At 44.9% G+C, this 22,209-nt stretch overlaps 1 protein-coding gene across 3 annotated transcripts in view; it reads right to left on the bottom strand.

Moving 5' to 3' along the window:
- CNTN5 (contactin 5) overlaps positions 1 to 22,209 on the bottom strand; it is a 2,213,095-nt gene that overhangs the window by 136,890 nt on the left and 2,053,996 nt on the right. For all 3 annotated transcript variants that reach the window (XM_073613049.1, XM_073613051.1, XM_073613050.1), the window contains one exon: positions 17,479 to 17,637. In XM_073613049.1, the coding sequence (XP_073469150.1) occupies positions 17,479 to 17,637 (159 nt within the window). The remainder of the gene's footprint in view (positions 1 to 17,478; positions 17,638 to 22,209) is intronic.

Here is a 22,209-nt window from a genome sequence, read left to right as displayed (position 1 = left end):
GACATCTGTGCCCCACTGGGGAGATCTGCCTTCACTTCTTGCCTTCAGTGGATCTGCCTTCCACTACCTTCCATAGCCAAAAGAAGAAGTGAGAGGAAATCCCTACAAATTAAGGGAATCCCTTGGGGACCCCTAGGCCATAAGAACTAGTGTCCCCATTATGGTGTCCCCATGGAAGATTTCCTCCCTATTACTTTTCTGGGGACAACCCATAATTTGGGATTTTCTTTTACTTTTAATTTCAATGCTAATAGTAAACAGGACCAATAGAGAGGATGAATCTCCCTAATAGGGGCAAAGACAGCAATAAAAAGTGACAAGTGTTCTAATCCCTCCCCTCTCTATCCAAAACTAAAGGAAACATTTTGTCTTTAGTTAAACTTTAAAGAGGAATTCCGGTTCCCATGTGTGTGTGTTTTACCCCTTATTTCTGTCACTGCTGGTGTCCTCATAAACATACTCACCCGCTTAGCAAATCCAGCGTTGTCCTGCTGTGACTCTTCGCTCCATTGGTGCCGCCATCTTCTTTCTGACATCAACAGGAGCCCGGCTGTCTCTTCTGGGATAAGTCAGCCAGTTCCCTGATGATGTATGCCAATTCTGCCCTGCTCCAGTGCCATGTCCATCCTTCTTCAGCCTCTGCAAGGTACCTGAAGCCTCCTGGGATATTTGACGTAGAAAACCCATAGTTTGGCAGGAGAGGAAGAAAGGTCATTCTCGCCTTGGTGAGAACAAAGGAGGGGAAAGGCCGGACATGAAAAAAAATTAAAAATTAAAAAAAAGAGGTAGCTTTATATATTGTTGGTCATAGGCTACAACCATGCAAAGTCATGGAAATGAGTGAAGGTTTGCGTTAAGCGCTAGCTGGCATATGAGATTCCATATGTTGGTGCTGGTAAATAAAGATTCAATCGATAAATACACATACATATGTAGCACCTACCATAGGTAGGTGTTAGCATAGGATTTTTTGCTAGGGAAACTGTCAGCACAGGTAAATTTAGGCAGGCCTATGCTTTGAGCTAGGCCTGTCTGCTTTGATCTGGGGGCAGGGAGTGGTTAGTGTAGCAGTGGATGTGACCACCTGTGCTCTAGTTCTGAGGCGCCTCCCCTGCTTCCAGGGATAATGTTCTGGAAGAGGGGCAGGGCCTAGAACTGGAGTGGCAGGCAGCTCATGTAGGAGCCCTGACCAATCCCAAAGTGGTATTGCCAGGGGGTGAGCCTCCTATACAAGCTAAGGTAACTGGCCACTGGGGGGGAGTTGTCGGCTGAGAGAAGTAGAGAATGGAGTACTAGACAGCAGCAGGAGGCCATCCCTATCTGGGGGGGGGGGTCATTCACAGGAGGAGGCCCGGGAGAGCTGTGAGGGAACTTCACCTTTACAAGGTCATTGGTGAAGTCTGCATCTTTACACGGTCATTGGTGTGGAATTCCTGGAGCAGAGGGGCAGGAGAAGCCGTCGGAACGTACAGTCCGGTTAAGTTCTCCATCATGGACTCAGGGCAGAGAAAGGTCGGTGAATGTACCACAGTGGAGGGCTGGATGTGGAGACATGCCAGGAAGTCTGTGAGGGAACTTCACTTTTACACGGTCATTAGTGAAGTCCTCATCATTACACGGTCATTGATGAGGAGTCCTGGATCAGAGGAGAGACTGTGGGGAATGGTGTCAAATCGATGTGGCTCGAGCGCACAGGATTTGCAAGCTGGGCTGGCTGGGAAAAGTAGTCCACTGGCCAACGCATGCTTTTAAACTACTAGGCCTCCGGGGAGAGGTACTGCAGGCCTCTGGCCTAGTAGCAGCAAGCAACCAGAGTCATAGAAGAAGATGTGAGAGCCAGGAAATGTGCTTCAGTATAAGTTTTGTGCAGGAGGAAAGGATTTCTGGAAACTTCACCCTTACATGGTCATGGGTGTAGTTCTTATCTTTACATGATAACTGATGAGGAATTTCTGGGAGCAATAGTCTGCATGGTGATGCAGGGAAGAGACTGTAGCTATTATATATGCACATCATTTCTTCAGGCTCAAACTAAGTTCTGATCTATAAATATGATGACTAGGGATGAGCCGAACACCCCCCTGTTCGGTTCGCACCAGAACATGCGAACAGGAAAAAAGTTCGTTCGAACATGCGAACACCGTTAAAGTCTATGGGACACGAACATGAATAATCAAAAGTGCTAATTTTAAAGGCTTATATGCAAGTTATTGTCATAAAAAGTGTTTGGGGACCTGGGTCCTGCCCCAGGGGACATGGATCAATGCAAAAAAAAGTTTTAAAAACGGCCGTTTTTTCAGGAGCAGTGATTTTAATAATGCTTAAAGTCAAACAATAAAAGTGTAATATCCCTTTAAATTTCGTACCTGGGGGGTGTCTATAGTATGCCTGTAAAGGGGCGCATGTTTCCTGTGTTTAGAACAGTCTGACAGCAAAATGACATTTTGAAGGAAAAAACTCATTTAAAACTACCCGCGGCTATTGCATTGCCGACAATACACATAGAAGTTCTTTGATAAAAACGGCATGGGAATTCCCCAAAGGGGAACCCCGAACCAAGATTAAAAAAAAAAAAATGACGTGGGAGTCCTCCTAAATTCCATACCAGGCCCTTCAGGTCTGGTATGGATATTAAGGGGAACCCCGGCCAAAATTAAAAAAAAAAAATGACGTGGGTTTCCCCCTAAATTCCATACCAGACCCTGGATTTTAAGGGGAACCCCGCGCCAAAAAAAAAAAAAAAAACGGCGTGGGGTCCCCCCAAAAATCCATACCAGACCCTTATCCGAGCACGCAACCTGGCAGGCCGCAGGAAAAGAGGGGGGGACGAGAGTGCGGCCCCCCCTCCCTCCTGAACCGTACCAGGCCACATGCCCTCAACATTGGGAGGGTGCTTTGGGGTAGCCCCCCAAAACACCTTGTCCCCATGTTGATGAGGACAAGGGCCTCATCCCCACAACCCTGGCCGGTGGTTGTGGGGGTCTGCGGGCGGGGGGCTTATCGGAATCTGGAAGCCCCCTTTAACAAGGTGACCCCCAGATCCCGGCCCCCCCCCTGTGTGAAATGGTAAGGGGGTACATAAGTACCCCTACCATTTCACGAAAAAAGTGTCAAAAATGTTAAAAATGACAAGAGACAGTTTTTGACAATTCCTTTATTTAAATGCTTCTTCTTTCTTCTATCTTCCTTCATCTTCTGGTTCTTCTGGCTCTTCTGGTTCTTCTGGTTCTTCCTCCGGCGTTCTCGTCCAGCATCTCCTCCGCAGCGTCTTCTGTCTTCTTCTCCTCGGGCCGCTCCGCACCCATGGCATGGGGGGGAGGCTCCCGCTCTTCTCTTCTTCTCTTCTTCTTTTCTTCTTTTCTTCTCTTCTTCTCTTCTTCTCTTCTTCATTTTCTTCTCCGGGCCGCTCCGCAATCCATGCTGGCATGGAGGGAGGCTCCCGCTGTGTGACGGCGCTCCTCGTCTGACAGTTCTTAAATAACGGGGGGGGGGGGGCGGGGCCACCCGGTGACCCCGCCCCCCTCTGACGCACGGTGACTTGACGGGACTTCCCTGTGGCATTCCCCGTGACGTCACAGGGAAGTCCCGTCAAGTCACCGTGCGTCAGAGGGGGGCGGGGTCACCGGGTGGCCCCGCCCCCCGTTATTTAAGAACTGTCAGACGAGGAGCGCCGTCACACAGCGGGAGCCTCCCTCCATGCCAGCATGGATTGCGGAGCGGCCCGCAGAAGAAAATGAAGAAGAGAAGAAGAGAAGAAAAGAAGAAGAGAAGAAGAGAAGAGCGGGAGCCTCCCCCCCATGCCATGGGTGCGGAGCGGCCCGAGGAGAAGAAGATAGAAGACGCCGCGGAGGAGATGCTGGACGAGAACGCCGGAGGAAGAACCAGAAGAGCCAGAAGAGCCAGAAGAGCCAGAAGAACCAGAAGATGAAGGAAGATAGAAGAAGCATTTAAATAAAGGAATTGTCAAAAACTGTCTCTTGTCATTTTTAACATTTTTGACACTTTTTTCGTGAAATGGTAGGGGTACTTATGTACCCCCTTACCATTTCACACAGGGGGGGGCCGGGATCTGGGGGTCACCTTGTTAAAGGGGGCTTCCAGATTCCGATAAGCCCCCCGCCCGCAGACCCCCACAACCACTGGCCAGGGTTGTGGGGATGAGGCCCTTGTCCTCATCAACATGGGGACAAGGTGTTTTGGGGGGCTACCCCAAAGCACCCTCCCAATGTTGAGGGCATGTGGCCTGGTACGGTTCAGGAGGGAGGGGGGGCCGCACTCTCGTCCCCCCCTCTTTTCCTGCGGCCTGCCAGGTTGCGCGCTCGGATAAGGGTCTGGTATGGATTTTTGGGGGGACCCCACGCCTTTTTTTTTTTTTTTTTTGGCGCGGGGTTCCCCTTAAAATCCATACCAGACCTGAAGGGTCTGGTATGGAATTTAGGGGGAACCCCACGTCATTTTTTTTTTAAAATTTTGGCCGGGGTTCCCCTTAATATCCATACCAGACCTGAAGGGCCTGGTATCGAATTTAGGGGGACCCCCACGTCATTTTTTTTTTTTAATTTTGGTTCGGGGTTCCCCTTTGGGGAATTCCCATGCCGTTTTTATCAATGAACTTCTATGTGTATTGTCGGCAATGCAATAGCCGCGGGTAGTTTTAAATGAGTTTTTTCCTTCAAAATGTCATTTTGCTGTCAGACTGTTCTAAACACAGGAAACATGCGCCCCTTTACAGGCACACTATAGACACCCCCCAGGTACGAAATTTAAAGGGATATTACACTTTTATTGATTGACTTTAAGCATTATTAAAATCACTGCTCCTGAAAAAACGGCCGTTTTTAAAACTTTTTTTTGCATTGATCCATGTCCCCTGGGGCAGGACCCAGGTCCCCAAACACTTTTTATGACAATAACTTGCATATTAGCCTTTAAAATTAGCACTTTTGATTTCTCCCATAGACTTTTAAAGGGTGTTCCGCGGCATTCGAATTTGCCGCGAACACCCCAAATTGTTCGCTGTTCGGTGAACTTGCGAACAGCCAATGTTCGAGTCGAACATGAGTTCGACTCGAACTCGAAGCTCATCCCTAATGATGACAAAGTATTTGATCTATGGGCATCCCATATACCCCTTTCCCCAATCAAGTTATACCCCCCAATAAACAAAAAAGCAAAACAAAGCAAATGACTGTTTATTGTCTCTGAGGTGATATATGAAGGTCTGGCAGCGGGGTGATTTGGTGGATGTTTGTTACTAGTGGCAACTATACCGCTACACATACAATATAATTTTTTACATGTTCATATTGACAATGGAGTTTTTTGACACATTACTGAGCTTGGGGCATTTTGTTGTTTGGTGAGCCAGTCAATAAAAACGTTGAGGTGCATATTGGAAGGTGAACCCTTTCAGAATGAAAGCACACAAAAGTAGCAATATTTGGATGTTCAACTTGCACATCAAACAAGGCCTGTACTGTATGTATGCAATGACCATCAGTGGCCATTAATCTAGGGGTGATTGTTATGTATGCAGATTGCGATGCAACTGTACAGTTGCATCGCAATCTGCATACATAACAATCACCCCTAGATTAATGGCCACTGATGGTCATTGCATACATACAGTACAGGCCTTGTTTGATGTGCAAGTTGATCTTTGTTTATTTACTTTAGTAAATCAGGCCCACGTGAACGGTTGTTATACACACCATTTTTACAGAGTAACCTTATACTGTCATTTATATAAGAAAAGTGAAGCCTCTGCTAATGATTTCCCAAAACAAATTGCCAAGCAAAATTATTCAGTATGTATTGTAAAATTCTGAGCCCCCTCTCTTCCAGCTCCAATTTCAAAGCTCTCTATATATAACCTGACCTAAATTCATATCAGGTGTCCACAGGCAGATCAAGGTTTTCCTGCCCCTCATCTTCGATGATGAAAGAAGAAACCCATGAAGGCCCAAGATAGATGTCACCACTAAACATGCACCGGCCTATTAAATGTATCCGCTTCCATATAATAAGGCGTGACTGCAAATTAGGCATGGCTTAGGGTTTAGGGCTTCGTTGTTTAGCCACGGATTATGTAAGCAGTTTAAATTGCCTATCGTATAATCTCCGAGTTTCATGATAATGATACTCTTCCATGTTACATATAATGCTGAAAATCTGCCAAAGACAGGTCTTATGAAAACTATATAAATAATAAAAAAAAAAAAAAATCCAAGACCAGCTACATTCCTCTGTATCCCTACAGGGGATTCTTGTTAGCCGTCTGCTATTGTATCCTATCAAAAGACAGGGGAAGAAATGTAGCAGGAGATACTGAATGGAGGTTAGACAATTAATTTTCTTCTGGGTACTGCTAGCAAGCCTTGCTTCAGCAATTCATTCTCATTAAGCCAGCTGCGAGATGACAGTCCAAGATGAATTGGAAAAAAATGTTTTAGTATTGTAAAAGGTAAAATAAAAGACGTATTTCGAAAATAAAAATAAGGATTAAAAAGAAAAAAGACACAAGAAGTGAACATAATAAAATAAAGGTTTTTTTTGTTCAGTTTTAGCATATTTTATTAGTTCAGCCCTTAAACCTGACATTTCAGCTTTTAAAAAAAAGCACCTCTAGGTGATCTATGAAGCCATGTGCTTGCCTTTAGGGCACTTTCACACTGGGGTGGGGGCGCTATTTTTAGCGGCGCTTCACCTTCATTTTAGCGGCGCTTTTCGGCCACTAGCGGCCGAAAAAGGGTCAAAAGCGCCCGCAAAGCGCCACTGCCGAAGCACTTCGCAGGCGATTCGGCGGCACTGGCCATTGATTTCAATGGACAGGGGGGCTATAGGAGCGGTGTATTCACCGCTCCCGCAATGCCCCAAAGATGCTACTTGCAAGACTTTTTTTTCCCATCCTGCAAGCACACCGCTCCAGTGTAAAAGCACTCGGGCTTTCACACTGGGGTGGCAGGGGAGGCGTTTTTCAGACGCTTTACAGGGGCTATTTTTAGCCCTTTAGTGCCTGAAAAACGCCTCAGTGTGAAAGTAGCCTTAGGGTCAGGGAAGGATTTTGCCAATACTGGAGAAAATTGAATCACGAGATAAAAAAAACACAGTCACTTTCAGCGCTAATAGGTCTTCCAAGGTGTGGAGTAACAGATAGATATCAGATAAAATGGTGGTGTGAAAAGTATATATGGTGTCCCAAAACTAGGTGGATGCTGCCTTCCTCAGATGGGGTAATCCGAAAGGAACTACAAGAAAAACAGAAATGGAAGAAGCGCACACCTAGTTCATTACTAGAGATAACTTAATAATAAGAAATTTTTGTATAAAAGTGGGTACTCACAAAATGCAACTGACAAAAGCCCATAAACACAGTGCATGGACAGTGCAGTTGTAAAATCTTCACACTATAATTCTTTTAGGGTCTCTACAAAGGCTTCAACCAATATGATGGGGGCGCCAACTTCCCTAACAGATTCAGAACTTACTTTATATTATAGAGAAAATGTCAAAAGTGGTGAGACCCCCAGGGAGTAGGGACATTTAAAAAGTGGGTATGCTGTGTAGCGACTATGCACACACCCATCATCAAGCAAACTATGGCATCAACCACATTTATATCTCTAAACACCAGTGGTCTAAGGCCCCATTCACACTAGCGCGTTTTTTGATGCATTTTGCATTTTGCAGAAATGCACGGGAATTTTTTAACATGGGTTCCTATGGAACATGTTCACATCAATGCTTTTTTGGATCTCTGCGTTTTTGGAAAGGGTCAGGGACTTTTTCTCATGCAAAATGCAGCGTTTTGCATGTAATGGTTTTCAATGGACAAGCATCAAAAACGCAAGTGCACCTTTTTTGCAGCGTTTTTGATGCGTTTTTGGTGCGTTTTTGGTGCGTTTTTGCCGTTTTTTTTTTTTTTTTTTTTTTTTAATTTTTTTTACATTTTTCTTTAGACTGTAAAAAAAACTGTAAAAAAAAAAAAAAAAAAAAAAAAAAAACGCAAAACGCAAATCGCGGCAAAAACGCGGCAAAAACGCGGCTCAAAAACGTGGCAAGCATGAAAAAAAAACCTCCAAAAACGCTCAAAAGCAACATGCATAGGTGTGAATCGAGCCTAAATCTCCTGAAAAAAAAGATCACAGGTCTGGGGGAAACTTTGGAGACTGAGGGCTCATGTTGCCTATCTTCAGGAGACACATTTTAATAAAGCAAACTCTCCTAAATTTTCTAGTTTTATCCTAAAACGTACCACACTCTCCAGACTCCAAATCAAAAAGGGTCTCCATTCCTATCTCTAGATCCCTGCCTTCCTCTTTCCAAGACCAAATGACCAGATGATCAGGGCAGATTTCTCTTCCTCTAGAGGAGTATTAGTGGGCAACCAGTAATGATAGTATACATACTGTATACCTCCTAAACTCTGGTTAGATGGGATTCTTGGAGGTTTGGCTAGAAGATTTAAGGCTGGCCTTACACGGTTAGTACTTTTAGTACTTTTTTGTTTAACCAGTGGGCTGAACTTAAAAAAACAAATTTGTCCTTTTTCCATCCCATCCCCACACCCCCGAAGTGGCACCTGCCTACTCATACCTGAAATATAAAAGAAAACTCTACAGACTGAAAGATAAGTCAATACATGGCTCACCTAACATGCAGACACTAGGGATGAGCCGAACACCCCCCTGTTCGGTTCGCACCAGAACTTGCGAACAGGCAAAAAATTAGTTTCAAACACCGTTAAAGTCTATGGGACACGAGCATGAATAATCAAAAGTGCTAATTTTAAAGGCTTATATGCAAGTTATTGTCATAAAAAGTGTTTGGGGACCTGGGTCCTGCCCCAGGGGACATGGATCAATGCAAAGAAAAGTTTTAAAAATGGATGTTTTTTTCGGGAGCAGTGATTTTAATAATGCTTAAAGTGAAACAATAAAAGTGTAATATCCCTTTAAATTTCGTACCTGTGGGGTGTCTATAGTATGCCTGTAAAGGGGCGCATGTTTGTTTCCCGTGTTTAGAACAGTCCGAGAGCAAAATGACATTTCAAAGGAAAAAAAGTCATTTAAAACTACTCGCGGCTATTAATGCATTGCCGGTCCGACAATACACATAGAAGTTAATTGATAAAAACGGCATGGGAATTCCCCACAGGTCTGGTATGGATATTAAGGGGAACCCCGGCCAAAATTAAAAAAAAAAAATGGCGTGGGGTCCCCCTCAAAATCTATACCGGACCCTTCAGGTCTGGTATGGATATTAAGGGGAACCCCGGCCAAAATAAAAAAAAAAAAAAACGACGTGGGGTCCCCCTAAAAATCCATACCAGACCCTTATCCGAGCACGCAACCTGGCAGGCCGCAGGAAAAGAGGGGGGACGAGAGAGCACCCCCCCTCCTGAACCCCGTACCAGGCCACATGCCCTCAACATTGGGAGGGTGCTTTAAATGACTTTTTTCCTTTGAAATGTCACTTTGCTGTCAGACTGTTCTAAACACAGGAAACATGCGCCCCTTTACATGCATACTATAGACACCCCCCAGGTACGAAATTTAAAGGGATATTACACTTTTATTGTTTCACTTTAAGCATTATTAAAATCACTGCTCCAGAAAAAACAGCCGTTTTTAAAACTTTTTTTTGCATTGATCCATGTCCCCTGGGGCAGGACCCAGGTCCCCAAACACTTTTTATGACAATACCATGAATATAAGCCTTTAAAATTAGCACTTTTGATTTCTCCCATAGACTTTTAAAGGGTGTTCCGCGGCATTCGAATTTGCTGCGAACACCCCAAATTGTTCGCTGTTCGGCGAACTTGCGAACAGCCAATGTTCGAGTCGAACATGAGTTCGACTCGAACTCGAAGCTCATCCCTAGCAGACACTAGAGACGGAATCCTTTTTCTCTCAAATTCGCCAGGCATACTCACACATTGACTATTTCCTAGTGCACCAATCTCTTTTTAAAAAAAAAATTCTATTTTTATACTTGAATAGCACAATTACCATGTTCAAAAACAGAGATTTCATTTTTATTATCACTGTAGGGGACACCAGAGAATATGTGACTACATTATTCTAATAGAGTAAAATTATGCAGGTCAGTGAACCTGTGTTCTTTTCAAACATCCAGATTTGTTCAAGAGAGAGATTATTTTGGTTAAAGGAAAAGTAATGTCTCCACTTTCATATCTTGTTAATAGATGGCAGAACTAATATATGATGAGTAGGGATGGGCGAACTTTCGTTGCTCAGTCGTTCGGCGAACAACCAAACAAAAAAATGGGTAATTCAACCTTTTGTTCGCCCCCCCCGAACCAACCACAATGCATTGCGACGCTGAACAGTGCATTGCACGCCCTTATTGGCTGAAGCAGTGAAAGCTTCAGCCAATCAGGGCACAGAGCACTGTCAAAGTCATGATTGGACACTGTAATCATGACTTTATCCAATCATGGCTCATTCCCGCCCCACAGTATAAAAGTATTCTTTCAATGGCAGCAATTTTCAGTGTGATTTCGGCATGGAGAGAGATAGAACAGGGCTCTGTTCAGTGCTATTAGTTAGTTAGCGTGCTATACTGTGCTATTTTGCTTCAATTGTCAGTGTAGAATATTAGTAAAGTGTCAGTCTACGGATAGTGTAAATGTAGTGAGGAGGACCATCATTCAGCTTTGCATAGTGTGCAGCTAGAGTAGGGACAGCTCAGATAGTTTCACTCTAGTATAGTGAGACCGTGTCAGTAACGTTGACATTAGTGTATATAGCTAGAGTAGGGACAGTTCAGATAGCGTCAGTGTAGTAACGGTTGAACACCATCTATTTGATTGCGTTACTGCCAGTTTAATGCCATTTACTTCTCTGTGCGTTACTGCCAGTTTAACGCCATTTACTTCTGTGTGCATTACTGCCAGTTTAACGCCATATAGTTTTGTGTGCATTACTGACAGTTTAACGCCATATAGTTTTGTGTGCGTTACTGCCAGTTTAACGGCATATATAGTTATGTGTGTGTTACCGCCAGTTTAACGCCATTAACTTCTGTGTGCGTTACTGCCAGTTTAACGCCATATAGTTTTGCGTGCGTTGCTGCCAGTTTAATGCCATATAGTTCTGTGTGTGTTACTGCCAGTTTAATGCCATATAGTTCTATGTGCGTTACTGCCAGTTTAACGCCATATTGTTTTGTTTGCGCTACTGCCAGTTTAACGCCATATAGTTCTGTGTGTGTTACTGCCAGATTACCACCATATAGTTCTGTGTGTGTTACTTCCAGTTTAACGCCATTTACTTCTGTGTGTGTTACTGCTAGTTTAACGCCATATAGTTTTGTGTGCGTTACTGCCAGTTTAACGCCATATCGTTCTGTGTGCGTTACTGCCAGTTTAACGCCATATCGTTTTGTGTGCGTTACTGCCAGTTTAACGCCATATAGTTTTGTGTGGATTACTGCCAGTTTAACGCCATATCGTTTTGTGTATGTTACTGCCAGTTTAACGCAATATAGTTTTGTGTGCATTACTGCCAGTTTAACGCCATTTACTTCTGTGTGCATTACTGCCAGTTTAACGCCATATAGTTTGTGTGCATTACTGCCAGATTAACGCCATTTACTTCTGTGTGCGTTACTGCCAGTTTAATGCCATATAGTTCTGTGTGCGTTACTGCCAGTTTAACGCCATATAGTTTTGTGTGCGTTACCGCCAGTTTAACGCCATATAGTTTTGTGTGGATTGCTGCCAGTTTAACGCCATATAGTTTTGTGTGTGTTACTGCCAGTTTAACGCCATATAGTTGTGTGTGCGTTATTGCCAGTTTAACGCCATATAGTTCTGTGTGCATTACTGCCAGTTTATCGCCATATAGTTTTGTGCGTTACTGCCAATTTAATGCCATATCGTTTAGTTTAACGCCATAAAGTTCTGTGTGCGTTACTGTGTGCGTTATTGCCAGTTTAACGCCATAAAGTTCTGTGTGCGTTATTGTCAGTTTAACAACATATAGTTTTGCGCGTCACTGTATGTTTGGCGCATTATATTGCAGTATATTATAGTGTATTCGTGGAGTGTGTCTATGTAGTGTGAGTATTTAAATTAAAGTGCACCAAACACTTCTTTACCTCTTTATTAAAGTGCATCTACGTACAGATATCAACTTCTTTACATTTTCTTATAAGCGCTGCTTCCTCCCTCCCAATAATGTCTGGGAGGACAACAAGGAGAGGCAGACATTCCCTTGGCACTGTAAGGGGGCCAGCAACAAATGTATCCACAAGCAAAGGTAGACGTGGTGGTCAGCCCTCAAGCAGGTCATAATTTCCTTTAGTGAGTTTGCCTGTGCTATCCAGGCACAGCATGCAGAGGAGGTGGTGGACTGGCTTACTAAACCTTCCTCATCCTCCTCATCCTCTGTCACGAAAGCAGAGACAAGTGTGCAGTCCCCTGCAGTTGCCAGAGTGGATAAACCTGCCTCCTTATCCACATCTATTCCTACCATAGCCCCAACATCAGCCATTTTGGAGGAGATGCCCAGCATCTGAATGCAAGCTTGTCAAAGCTGTTGGCTCTCCAACTTCTGCATTTCAGTCTGGTGGATTCTGCCCCCTTCCGTGAATTCGCACAATGTGCTGTACCACAATGGCAGGCTCCCAGTCGCTACTACTTTTCACGTAAGGCCGTTCCATCTCTCTACCATCACGTTGAAGGGAAGGTTCTGGCATCGTTGGGCAAGGCAGTCAGCCATAAAATCCACATTACTGCTGACACGTAGTCCAGCAAACATGGGCAGGGATGATATATTTTGTTCACAGCACACTGGGTAACGCTGCTTGCAACTCGAAAGGATGCAGGGCAGGGCTCGGTGCTGCAGCTTGTTGTGCCCCCACGTCTCCATACAGCTGGTGGTGATGATGCCAGACCTGTGAGCTCTACCCCCTCCTCCACCACCTCCATGCCCTCTGCAGAATTGAACTATGAACATCAGGTACCCCCAAGCCTTTAAAGGACAATTCCCAGAGTCAGGCTAAAAAGGTGCCATGAAGTGCTTTAGCTGGTGTGTTTAGGGGACAGGAACCACACCAGAGCAGAGATTCTTGCAGCTCTGCACGGACAGGCCCAGAGGTGGTTCAGACCACACCAGCTGGAGCCAGGAATGGTGGTGTCTGATAATGGCTCAAACCTCCTGTCCGCTCTTAGACAGAGAAAGTTGACACACGTGCCATTCCTGGCACATGTCCTCAATTTGGTGGTGCAGCATTTCCTAAGTACATACCCAGGGTTGCAAGATGTATTAAAGCAGGCCAGAAGAGTCTGTAGCCATTTCAGGCGGTCATTCGCAACCAGTGCTCAGTTGGCTTAAATTCAGCGTGAACTCCACCTGCCCATAAACCGCCTGATTTGTGACATGCCCACCAGGTGGAACTCAACTTTGGGAATGCTGCAGCGGTTATACATGCAGCAGAGGGCTGTCAACGAGTACCTGTGCCAGTACGGCACAACAACAGGCTCAGGCTGCCTCAGCTTTTTTTCCCCACACCAATGGCTGATTATGCATGCACTGTATTGTCACCATTTGAGGAGGCCACAAGGATGGTGAGCCGTGACAGTGCATGCATCAGTGACACAATCCCTGTTGTGTACCTGTTGGAGCAGACTGTGTGGCATTATGGACAGGGCACTGGAGGCAGAGCAGCAGGAGGAAGAGGAGGCCTTCCTTTCCTCTCAAGGCCCACTTTATCCAGACACCATCATTTCTATGTCACAGAACACACAGGAGGAGAAAGGGGAAGAGGATGAGGAGGAGGATTCTGGCACTTTCATAGGATTCGAAGAAGAGGAAGACATGCGTCAATCTGTAAGCGATGGCTTTCCAACCCCAGGGCCCTTGGGAGCAGTACGTGGCTGGGAGCAGGAAGTTCCAGATGCTGTCAACATGAGTGACCCGGAGGAGTCTGCTTCTCAAGCCTCTGCAAATTTGAGGCGCATGGGCAACCTCATGCTTCAAAGCCTGCGAAAGGACCCAAGAATACGTGGCATAAAGGAGAAGGATGATTACTGGTTGGCAACACTCCTTGACCACCGTTATAAGGGAAAGGTCCCAGAACTCATCCATTCCCCACAGAGAGTGCAGAAGATAAAATCTCTTGAGGACACATTAAAGAGGATTTTATTAAATTTTTTTCCTGACTCCAGTAGGTTACAGTGTCATGGAAAACTTAGTTTTGAGTCTTCTGTTCATCATGATAGGAGCGTTGGAGAAGGTGTCCCTCTAAGTAAGGAATTTTTTTAGTCCTCGCTGACGAGGGCTGTCAGCTTCCACATCGCATTGGCAGTGTCTGCATTACATGGTGGACGATTACCTCGGGGCCAAAACAGAGATGGAGAGCTTTCCAGCTGACGATCCACTGACACTGGGTCATGAGAATAGACCACTGGCCAGAACTTGCCTGGTGTGCTATTGAGTTGTTGAGCTGCCCTGCATCCAGCGTGCTTTCAGAATGGGCATTCAGTGCTGCAGTAGGTTTCATTACTGATCATAGAACCCATCTGTCCACAGACTTTGTGGACCGTTTGACTTTTATAAAAATGAATCAATCCTGGATTACCAGCTATGAAGCCCCTGATGCCGATGTCACTGATTAAACCTTTTTGGGATGTGGAATCTCTGCAGGACTGCCTAGCTTTGAGGGTGTTCAATCATTTCATCTGGAAGAATGTTTTTTGTATAGGTTTCATGGGCACAATTAACACCCAAAGACCAATTTTTCAGCACCTGTTTGACAGGTGCATATCATTGCAATTTTTTATAGCAAGGCCAAGTCTTGCTTTCATCAAGAGTACCTCTATAGAGTTACGGTGGGAAGGCACCCCCGACACCCAAAGAGTAATTTTTCTGCACCTGTGACTTCTATCCAAAGTTGAAGTGACACCAGAATGTATCCAAAAAATCTCTAATCTTGTTCCCAGTGCACTACATTGTGGCCTCATCTAATGCAGCGTACACACGGTCGGACTTTTCGACCGGACTGGTCCGACAGACCGAGTCCAGCGGACAATCCGATCGCGTGTGGGCTTCATCGGACCTTCAGTGGACTTTTCCAGTCGAAAATCTGACGGACTTTAGATTTGGAACATGCTTCAAATCTTTACGTCGTAACTCCGCCGGACCCAGAAATCCGCTCGTCTGTATGCTAGTCCGACAGACAAAAACTGACACTAGGGCAGCTATTGGCTACTGGCTATCAACTTCCTTATTTTAGTCCAGGGTACGTCATCACGTACAAATCCATCGGACTTTAGTGTGATCGTGTGTAGGCAAGTCCGTTTGTTTAAAAGTCGATCGGAACTCCGTCAAAAGTCAGTTGAAAGTCTGTCGGAAAGTCTGTCAGACCAGTCCGGTCGAAAAGTCTACCCGTGTGTACGCGGCTTTACACACTGGCTCCCCAGCTGTTGCTGAGCAAAATAAAAGCAGCTTGCAGGGTTCAAAAGTTCATTTTTTTGGCTTTATAAATGCAATTATTGCTTCAGCAGATTCTAGACAGGGTACAGATCTGCTACTTTACAGGTAAACTAAGGGGACCCCCCAGGCACTATATTGCAAGGAATTTTTCATTTTTAGGCTTTCACTTTAAAAACAAAAAAAATTACTGCTCATTTAAAAATTACATTTTTCACAAACTTTTTTTTTTATTGATACATGTCCCCCAGGGCAGGACCCAGACCTCTATAACCATTGTATGCCCAATTACTTGCATATAAGCTTTCAAAATGGGCACTTTTGATTTTTGACTTTCGGGTCCCATTGACTTTAATGGGGTTTGTTATTCGGGTCTGAACTTTCATGGTGTTCGAAAGTTCTGGTGCGAATCGAACAGGGGTCTGTTCGGTCAATCCCTAATGATTGAGTACTGACACACTGCGTAGGTTCTCCTCTATCTCCTCAGTTGTTGGCAGGTTATTACAGTGAATAGTGGTTTTGCTGCTCCTTATGAAATGAAACCTTGTACTGGGCCCTCATCAGTATGATTTAAGCAACATGCTGAGACTGATCTCGTTACAGTGGAAGTTGCTGATCCCATTGAAATGCACTGGGATATGCAAGTTATTTCTGATTACACTGGGTAATGCTCAAGCAACAAACAATGTACACATACACCCAGCAAATCCAGAGTCGTCTTTCTGTGATGTGCTACTCCCTGGCCACATGCTGGGTCTTGTACTGCCATCTTCCTTTCTCACATCAACAGGAACCAGCTCTTTCTTCTGGGTTCTTACAGCCGGTACCTAATAACAAAACGACAAGTTTGCTCTCCTTTAGCCACTGTCTGTAGGCTAATACTTCTCGGGATATCTGACGTGGATATACTGTACCAGAAATTTGCTGGAGCAGGACTTGCATCATTCTCTGCTAGACAAAAATGGAGGCAAGAGGTATGCCAGAGCAAGATACAAAAAAAAAAGTTGACTTTCAAGATTGCGGATGGGGAGAGGGTTAAAAAGATTCAAACTGCTTTTTTGAAGTCCACTTTAAGCTGACAACATATTTAAAAAAACTGGGAGCTGTTGTGGGCCATCGTAAAAATAATTTCTTCAGTATAAGACCCATAACAGGTGGACATTATAGAAAACATATTATCATATGCAATATCATACAGCACCGGAAGGCTTATATTTAAATCAAAGCAGATTCAGAAAGCAGGAACATTTAGTCAAAATGCTAAAAAATAATTTCTTGCTACATCTCATATTGTCAATATGTTGTAAAGAATCTCGGAATCATGTTAAATGGAGTTTTCCTATGTGTGTTGATCAGGGCTTTTTATCAGCGGGAACAAGGGGGAACGCAGTTGTGGCACCTCCAGCACTAAATGTACCCAATGGCAAGGGGTACTGGGGTATGATGGAGGGTCTACTGATGCTGGCTGCTGGGGTGCCTATTGTTGCTAGAGGGGATCTATTTTTGTGTGGCAATCTATTGTTGCTGGTGGAGGATCTTTTGTTACTGGGGGTTACTGGAAGGGATCTACTGTTTCGGGAGGGGTCTGATGATGGCTGTTGGGAGATCTGTTGTTGCTGCTGGGGGTCAATAACTGCTGGCTGCGGGGGATCTATTTAATTGCTTTTCTTGTTATCATTACCAAATTCCATACAAATTACTTTATTACAAAATTATATTTGGCCCCATATTCTCTAAAAGGGGCCGTACTGGGAGCTGGGTAGAGGGGGGAAACCAAGGTCCGGTGCTCAGAGCTGGGTAGGGGCGGAACCAAGGGTCAGTGCTTGGAGGTAGGTAGGGGCAGAGACACAAAGTGACTTAGAAGGGGGGAGTTCCTGCACCTATTCTCTGAGAAAAAAAGCACTGGTGCTTATAGGATACAAGTTTACTGGTACCTTTTATTCTGATCAGAAGTCTGCTTTAATAGAATGCTTGTGTTCTGATTCTTTATGTATACAACATTTTGTCCTTTTAAGCCTACCTGTTTTCACAGTTTGCCAGCCTAATGAGAAAGGGCTCCGGGCTTGTAAGTTGTAATAGAGGATGGGGCTGTGATTGTCAGCTCCAGGACTCCAGGACAGCGTGGCTGTAGTCTCGGTTATATCCTCCACGATCACCACCCCTGGGGGACCAGGTGGACCTGAAAAACAAAAATCAAATTGAATGATCAAGTGCAGGGCCACTGTTAGAAATCATGGGGCCCCATACAGCCTACCTGATGGGGCCCCCTTGGCCCTGCCCACAACCCCACCCCTGGCTCTGCCCCTGACCCTACGCTGTCACGAAATCTGGGGGACTGGTAACAGGAGCTGAAACAAGTAACATGTTCCAAAAGGTGAAACTTTAATAACCATTATTATTCTAAACTTTTTACACTATTATAAAGCAACAGAGATGTCTTATTTTAGAACTTTGACAACAACTGATTAGCAGGGATGAGCTCAGGCATGTTCGGACCCTACTCTGAACCTACTTTAGCTATAACACCAGGAAGCTTTACAGCACCTCACCAATCATAACTGCATCTGAATGGGAGAGATGTCAGTGTTTTGACATCTGTGCCCATTCAGTTTGTGTCCTCCATAAACCACAGACTTGTGTTCATTTACATCAGGCTACCTCTGATCTGTCACATTTAGCTTGGGAAAAATAGAAAAGGATGTTCTTTTTCATTTATTTTCCCCGACCTGAATGGACACGGAGGTAGATCTAAATGCACACAGGTCAATTCATAACTGGACTCCTGTAGACCTACATGGAGCTTTCAATCAGGTCTGCATGAAAAACTGACAGGCGGACCTGATTGCAAAGCTTAGATGAAAAATTCTCAAAGCGGAGTGGTTTGGGGTGGTAAGAATGCAACCTGGCTGTGTGTTTTTACTCCCCCCCCCCCCCCCAACACACGTGTAAAGTAGCATCTCATTCTGTGCTCCTGGTCATTATCATTATGATCATCAGAGCACAGCAGGTCCTGTATGGCTCTGTCAGTGTAACATGCTGTGTGGTGCCGCCTTTGTTATGGCCGTACTGTGTTATAGTCTATAACACACAGTACAGCCATATATTAAGAAAGTCAGCACCACACAGCATGTGACACTGACAGAGCCATATAGGACCTGCTGTGCTCTGATGATCATAATGATAATGACCAGGAGCACACAATGGGGAGTCTGGGGACTGGAGGGGAGTGTTTCGTCATATTAGGCGACCCGTCAGAATGTATAACGTAAGTGACGTTTCGTCACCGCCACCTTGCTACACCCCGCACTCCTCCATAGTAGGAATACACTGAGAAGCGGGAAAGCGGACATCTTGTTACACCCACTGGAGTTTTGCATTTTACACTTATTTTTAACAGTAAACTGAGGTTTTATAGTGAAATACAGTACTTAGGACTATGTCTGACTGGTTAGATGTTGAATTTTAAAAGCAGCGGCAAGCCTGCTGATTTCACAGGTTTGCTAATCTGACAGGAGTTCGCTGCTTTTAAAATTCAACATCTAAACATTCATACGGAGTTCTAAGTACTGTATTTCACTATATAACCTCAGTCTACTGTTAAAAATAAGTGTAAAAAGCAAAACTCCAGTGGGTGTAACAAGAAGCCCGCTTTCCTCCTTCTCAGTGTATCCTTACTATGGAGGAGTGCGGGGTGTAGCAAGATGGCGGCGACAAGACGTCATTCTGATGGGTCGCCAAATCTGACGAAACACCGGAACTTTAGTTTGTTACAAGGTACACTGGTGCAGAGCAGGGATTGTCTGCCTGCGCCCGAAAATGGAGAAAAAATCCCTCTTCTGCTCTCACCTTCATCAGGTTAACAGTGGGGCCCAGGAAGGTTCTATATACCTTGCTAATCAAGTAGATGCAGGTTAAAGACGTTATTCAGCTAATTTGTTTTTTTAGCTAGAAATTACAAAGCTGCTCAGGCCCCCCCCTGCTGACCAGGTCAGGTACAACAGGGATGGTTGTACTGCCCTATCAGCGGCCCTGATCAAATGTAACACTTTGAAGAAGCATAGGTAATGTTTGCAACACAGCTAGCTTCCAAGTGGATGCGAAAACATTGTAGAACCACATGGCTAGCACTCCTGCTCATCCAGCTATATGTAGGGCTTCATTTGTCAGGCACTGGTCTATTGTGTCTATATTGGCCCTATATGGCAAAATACAGTACTTTATTTTTGGAGTGTATTACCTACTGATGTATTTTATAAGATTATCTTTTAATTATAATCAATGTTTGTAGTATATTTGAGCAGCAGAATTCATTTTACTGCATACATGTATCCTATTTTCTGCCATGTAGCTATTATTAGCTTAGTATTGTTTGTCTTGTTTGGGGTATGTCATGTTATCAGCTGTGCTACCGGAATTCTATATTTTACTTGTCAACACTTTGATTACTTTTCAAGGTACAAAAAGAAGAACTAGAAAGGGAAACACAAATCAAAGCATAAATACTTATCAGTTGATAATCACACATGCATATACCTCCCAACCTTCAGAGATGAAAGAGGGACACCTTAAGGTGACATTCACAATTTCTGCATTGCCAGCATATGTCCCTGAATGCATATAGCCCAAAATGTGAGAACCGCTCAGTACAGCACACATCCGCCATGTATTTCAGCCTGTCATAGATTTTGACAGGCTACTGGCACAGGAACTGGACAATGCACTTGTTCTTCATGGGTACCTGAAAACTCCAGAATTGATGCTGACAAGCCAAATCTCCTGACCTGAAGCACAAAATTTGAGGGCAAAGGACACACACACACTACCTGTCATGCAGACCACAAAAACACTAATACTCCAGAAAATTATTGGTTAAACCCACAACTTGTTGGACACCCTCCTATGCAGCCCACTGCTCAGCCACTGTTTGCCATTAAGAGTCCCTTCACTTGCACAAGCCTGCAACATTTACGTTGCCTGTTCCTCTCACTCAGCCCTGATTGGCTTGCGGGGCTATGGCGTTCATGTTGCTTGGTAGTGGCCCAACACTGCCTGATCCTTTCTCCAGCCCTAGTTGGTAGGTGGCAATGGAAATCTGGCTCTGGTCTTATGATAGCGTTCTGCTTCTTGGCTCTCTACCCCTGCCTTGTTCTGTATTCTCCTGTTGCCGACCCCTTGGATGGATAACTGATTATTTTCTGATTACAAGCAGCCCTGATTATTGAATATTATTGCCTGCCCTGACACTTACTTGGAGTACAAATGACTCTTTGATTGTCCCCTGCCCTGACCCTCACTTGAATTACAGATTACTCTGTGATTGTGCCCTGCCCTGACCCTTGTTTGGATTATAGATTTCTCTCTAATTGCCATCTGCCCTGATACTTACTTGGATTACAGATTAATACATAATTGCCGCCTGCCCAGACCCTTGTTAAATTATGGACTCTGACTCTGCCCATTGGAAGTAAGCCGAGCCCACTGCACACTTGGCATCCATCCAGACACCAGCCCTGGTCACTCCTGCACTCATTACTGTCCTTAAACCTTGAAGTCATCACATTGCATTACTCTCTTTTTCTGGGTTGCTGGGGAGCATACTAGTTCTGTGAATACAGCTCTGTGCCCTAAATCCTGGGGATATTCCAAATACTGGTAGCAAAAGAGATTGCTATAGGGTAAACTGCACATTGGTCTAACTATTTTCACAGAACAGGGTGCAAACCTGTAGACTTTACACAAGTATATTTACTTTTCCTTTATACTGGCTTTTTATTCAAATTTAGATGCAGTTTTTTAGAACCGCCTTTCTCAACCTTTTAGCACAGGAGAACCCTTGAAATAACGTTCCTGTCTCGGGGAATCCCTAACAACCTCTGAAGGAACCTTGGTTGAGAAAGGCTGTTTTAGATGTTGGATTAAGGCTGGGTTCACACTAGTGCCGGATGTGGCTCGCAGCAGGGGTCCGGTGCGACCCTGCTCTCCATTTCAGGGTCGAATCAGGGCCAGATTTTTGCCTGAATTAGGCCCTGAAATGGAGCCAAAGATGCACAGGACTCCTGTGCAAGCCACTCCCCACCCGCACTGAAGATATGTGAACTGGCTCCATAGAGAGCTGGTCACAATCTCCTGTCATGTAAATTGGATGCGGGCAGGGGCGTTGCTAGGTCTACAAAAGATCTCGGGCTAGAGCCCATAGCAGCGTAGTAAAGAAAGTCATACGCTTGGGCGGGCATACACATGTATATACAGTAATATACATGTGTTTGTGTGTGTAATATATATTCCGAGGGAGCCCCCCCTCACATCAGGGTCCCCAGAGAGCCCCCCTTACATCAGAGTCCCCAGAGAGCCTCCCCCTTGCACCAGGGTCCCCAGAGAGCCCCCCACTTGCATCAGAGTTCCCAGAGAGCCCCCCTTACATTAGGGTCCCCAGAGAGCCTCCCCCTTAAATCAGGGTCCCCAGAGAGCCTCCCCCTTAAAATCAGGGTCCCCAGAGAGCCCCCCCCCACTTACATCAGGGTCCCCAGAGAGCCTCCCCTCCCCATGGGGACCCCTGCAGAGACTCGGGGCTATGGGCTCCAGATTCGGGGCTATAGCCCCAAAAGCCAACCCCTAGCAACGCCCCTGGATGCGGAAAAACCCGCTTTGAATTCGCACTAGTGTGAACCCAACCTAAAGGTTTATTTAGTATAACAATTTAGGAAGTTAAAGTAAGCATTTTTTTATAGTGGGCTATACTTTCTACCAAAGT

The sequence above is a fragment of the Aquarana catesbeiana genome, linkage group LG02 (assembly GCF_042186555.1).
Source record: "Aquarana catesbeiana isolate 2022-GZ linkage group LG02, ASM4218655v1, whole genome shotgun sequence".
In the NCBI taxonomy this organism is placed as follows: Eukaryota; Metazoa; Chordata; class Amphibia; order Anura; family Ranidae; genus Aquarana; species Aquarana catesbeiana.
Note: the sequence above shows the minus strand (reverse complement) of the source record. Positions and strands in the feature narration are given on the sequence as shown.